The 2,651-nt window shown below is 46.2% G+C and overlaps 1 protein-coding gene across 1 annotated transcript; it reads right to left on the minus strand.

The window, feature by feature from the left end:
- Positions 1-284: 284 nt before the first annotated feature.
- Positions 285-2,446, minus strand: LOC139584497 (transcription termination factor 2, mitochondrial-like). Its single transcript, XM_071416437.1, has 2 exons — positions 2,328-2,446; positions 285-1,913 (listed from the first exon to the last, which is right to left on the minus strand). Exon 2 carries the CDS (start codon positions 1,900-1,902, stop codon positions 757-759), a length of 1,146 nt encoding a protein of 381 aa, XP_071272538.1. The 5' UTR covers positions 1,903-1,913; positions 2,328-2,446; the 3' UTR covers positions 285-756.
- Positions 2,447-2,651: the final 205 nt, after the last annotated feature.

Raw genomic sequence — 2,651 nt, forward strand, 5'->3', positions numbered from 1 at the left:
TCTTGCAAATCCAACCAAATAAATCATATTTTGCTTTCCCAGTCAGGCAGAAATTAACTGGAATATGATTCCAGCACTTCAAAGACTAATAGAGTAATCTTATCAGCCAATAAAACAAAAACCCTGTACAAAACACTTGCTTAAGGGGACAAAAGTGATGCTGCCATCAAGACACTGAGATTATGTTATCGACAATGACACTGGCTGTAGAGCAAACAAGTTTATGGCTCATTACTGTTTATAAAAGTGTACCTTCAATGATACCTTTCATACACAAAACCATGAATAATCAATAAAATTGTTTTATTAGGATGTTTTGAGGGGGTTATTTTGACACATATTGGCTTCAATACATAGGCAATTCCCAACACACAGCAAAACATCTGTTTAACACGTATTCAACATTGCATCATAATATCGAAATATTATTGTTATCCTAATAGTATTTAAATATTGCACAGATAAAATGAAGCGTTGCCTCTTTCAAGGTAACCTTATCCCCAGGCTAAATGCACAAGGTAACCTCATCCCCAGGCTAAATGCACAAGGTAACCTTATCCCCAGGCTAAATGCACAAGGTAACCTTATCCCCAGGCTAAATGCACTTGGGGAGGAATTGTCTGCTGTTTAAGACTACTTTCAAGACAAGCTTGTCTCCTAACCTCAGTAATACAATTCAGCTGAAAGAAAATCCTGATTCAAGTTCTCCCTATGGTGATATAAGAATGTTCTGCATTTTAGACCATGAAATCAAGGTCAATCATCACCCTTTAATGGGGCAACAGGGTTGAAGAGTGGTCTTTCCCTTCGCAGCTGCAGTTTACCAGAACTCATCTCAAAGTCCTTCTTAGTGCCGTTGAGGGCCTGTAGGCTGCCTGTCCGTACATCATAGCCATATGACCTCAGTCTTTGGATCCGGTAACTTACAATCTGTGTGGTCAGCTCCAGAATGGTCGGAGTCTGTGTAATCTGAGCCATAGTGACTCCAGCTCTGAGCAGGCCATCGAAGCGTTCAGCCAGGATGACCTCAGGGTAGTAAAGCAAGGCTGGGCAGTTGAGGACCATGTCCCGGAGCTCAGCCTCTGAGCAGCCCAGGGTCACCTGCGAGTAGGCCAGGGTGTGGCGCATGCTGTCCGGGTTGAGCTCGACAACAAACCCCCTGAGTTTGGAGAGGAGGCGGAGGAGCTCTGAGGTGGTGAAACCCCGGTCTCTGAGGAACAGCAGGTTGTCCCTCAGCACCTCCGGGGGTTTGAGGAGGACAAAGGGGTTCTGACTAAGCAGCTTCTGCAGCCAGATCTTCATGTTAGCTGCGTCGCCCCCCAGCTCCAGATAGGCCTGCTGCAGTGTGCAGACCATCTCCTCGTTCTGCCCCACGGGGCAGCTGAAACTCTGGGGGGCGCTGGCCATCAGCTTGGTGACAATACGCTTGTTTAGGTGTAAACTCTGGAAAAAGTCGATGTTGGCCCTCTGGTTGGCGTGGTGACTGGAGGTAAAGAAGGAGGCGGGAAACTTCTCAATGATGCCCACTAGGTCTCTCTCTCTGGGGCAGATGGACCTCCACAGCTCCCTCTGGGCCTGCTGCTGCTCCGGGCTGCAGAGGACCGCCTCGGGGTAGAGCTCCAGGACCCGGGCAATCATGGGCCCCTCTGCTCCCATGTCCCGCAGCAGGCTGGCCGTCTCACTCACATAGGCAGGGCTCTGATGCAGGACCCAGCCCTTGAGCTGGCGGATCTTCTGGATGTCCACAGAAAGGTCATAGAGGGCTTCCACGGTCACCTGGTTCTCTGCTGGGCCTCCCGGGTTTGAGAAGGCCCTGAGAGGGGGGAGACGTCGAACCCGCTGACAGTGGCGGCATAGCGACGTTGTGACTAATCGCAACATGGGTGCACAGTCACAGACCATGCAGGTCTGACCTAGGGGTGATATAACAAAGATAGTAATATGACCTTTCTTTTTCAAAATAGCTTGCTACAGACTCTTGACTATAAAAAATACAAAACATATATTTTTTGTGAATCAAAACAAAGGGAACATAAACTCAGCACTAAACAACTTAGTAATAATGAAGAATTGTACAAATATCACATCAGTCATATGGTCATAACATTGGTCTGTCAATGTCTGAGTTAGTCATCTAGCTAAGGTTAGCTAAATTAGCTAGCTGCCTTGACAGCTATGATAGGTTGCTAAAGGCAAGCAGGATCAATTGTGATGACACCCGACGATGCTGTGAAGACAAAACTATTGCAAACTGACAATTGATTCAATTAAAATGCATGTCCCTTGTACTTTCCAAACAGAAACAAAAGAGAAGTACATAACTGTACCTGAGTTTGTTAGCAGCGTTCAGCGGGTGTGACGTTTCGTTATGAAACTGAACTTTTCTTCTTTGGTGTATGGCTGTGTGGTACTATCTGCAGATGCACCACAGCGCAACTCATTGTACAAGAACGGTAATGCACAGCTGACACAGTATGCAAAAATCTAAACTCATCCCTCAAGCCACTGAAAGGCAGACTAAAATTATTCCAGCTTAAAATGGATAATAAACGAAGTTTACATAGATCCTATAGATCACAGAAGAGATGTAATGCAGCAGTGCTTTCCTTCTGCTTCTGACTAAACTTGCTTGCAGGAAGCAGAACAGTAAC

The sequence above is a fragment of the Salvelinus alpinus genome, chromosome 9 (assembly GCF_045679555.1).
Source record: "Salvelinus alpinus chromosome 9, SLU_Salpinus.1, whole genome shotgun sequence".
NCBI lineage: Eukaryota > Metazoa > Chordata > Actinopteri > Salmoniformes > Salmonidae > Salvelinus > Salvelinus alpinus.

Bases quoted from the DNA above. Each gene is read 5' to 3' on its own strand.
- LOC139584497 (XM_071416437.1), bottom strand. From the start codon at position 1,902: ATGGTCTGTGACTGTGCACCCATGTTGCGATTAGTCACAACGTCGCTA.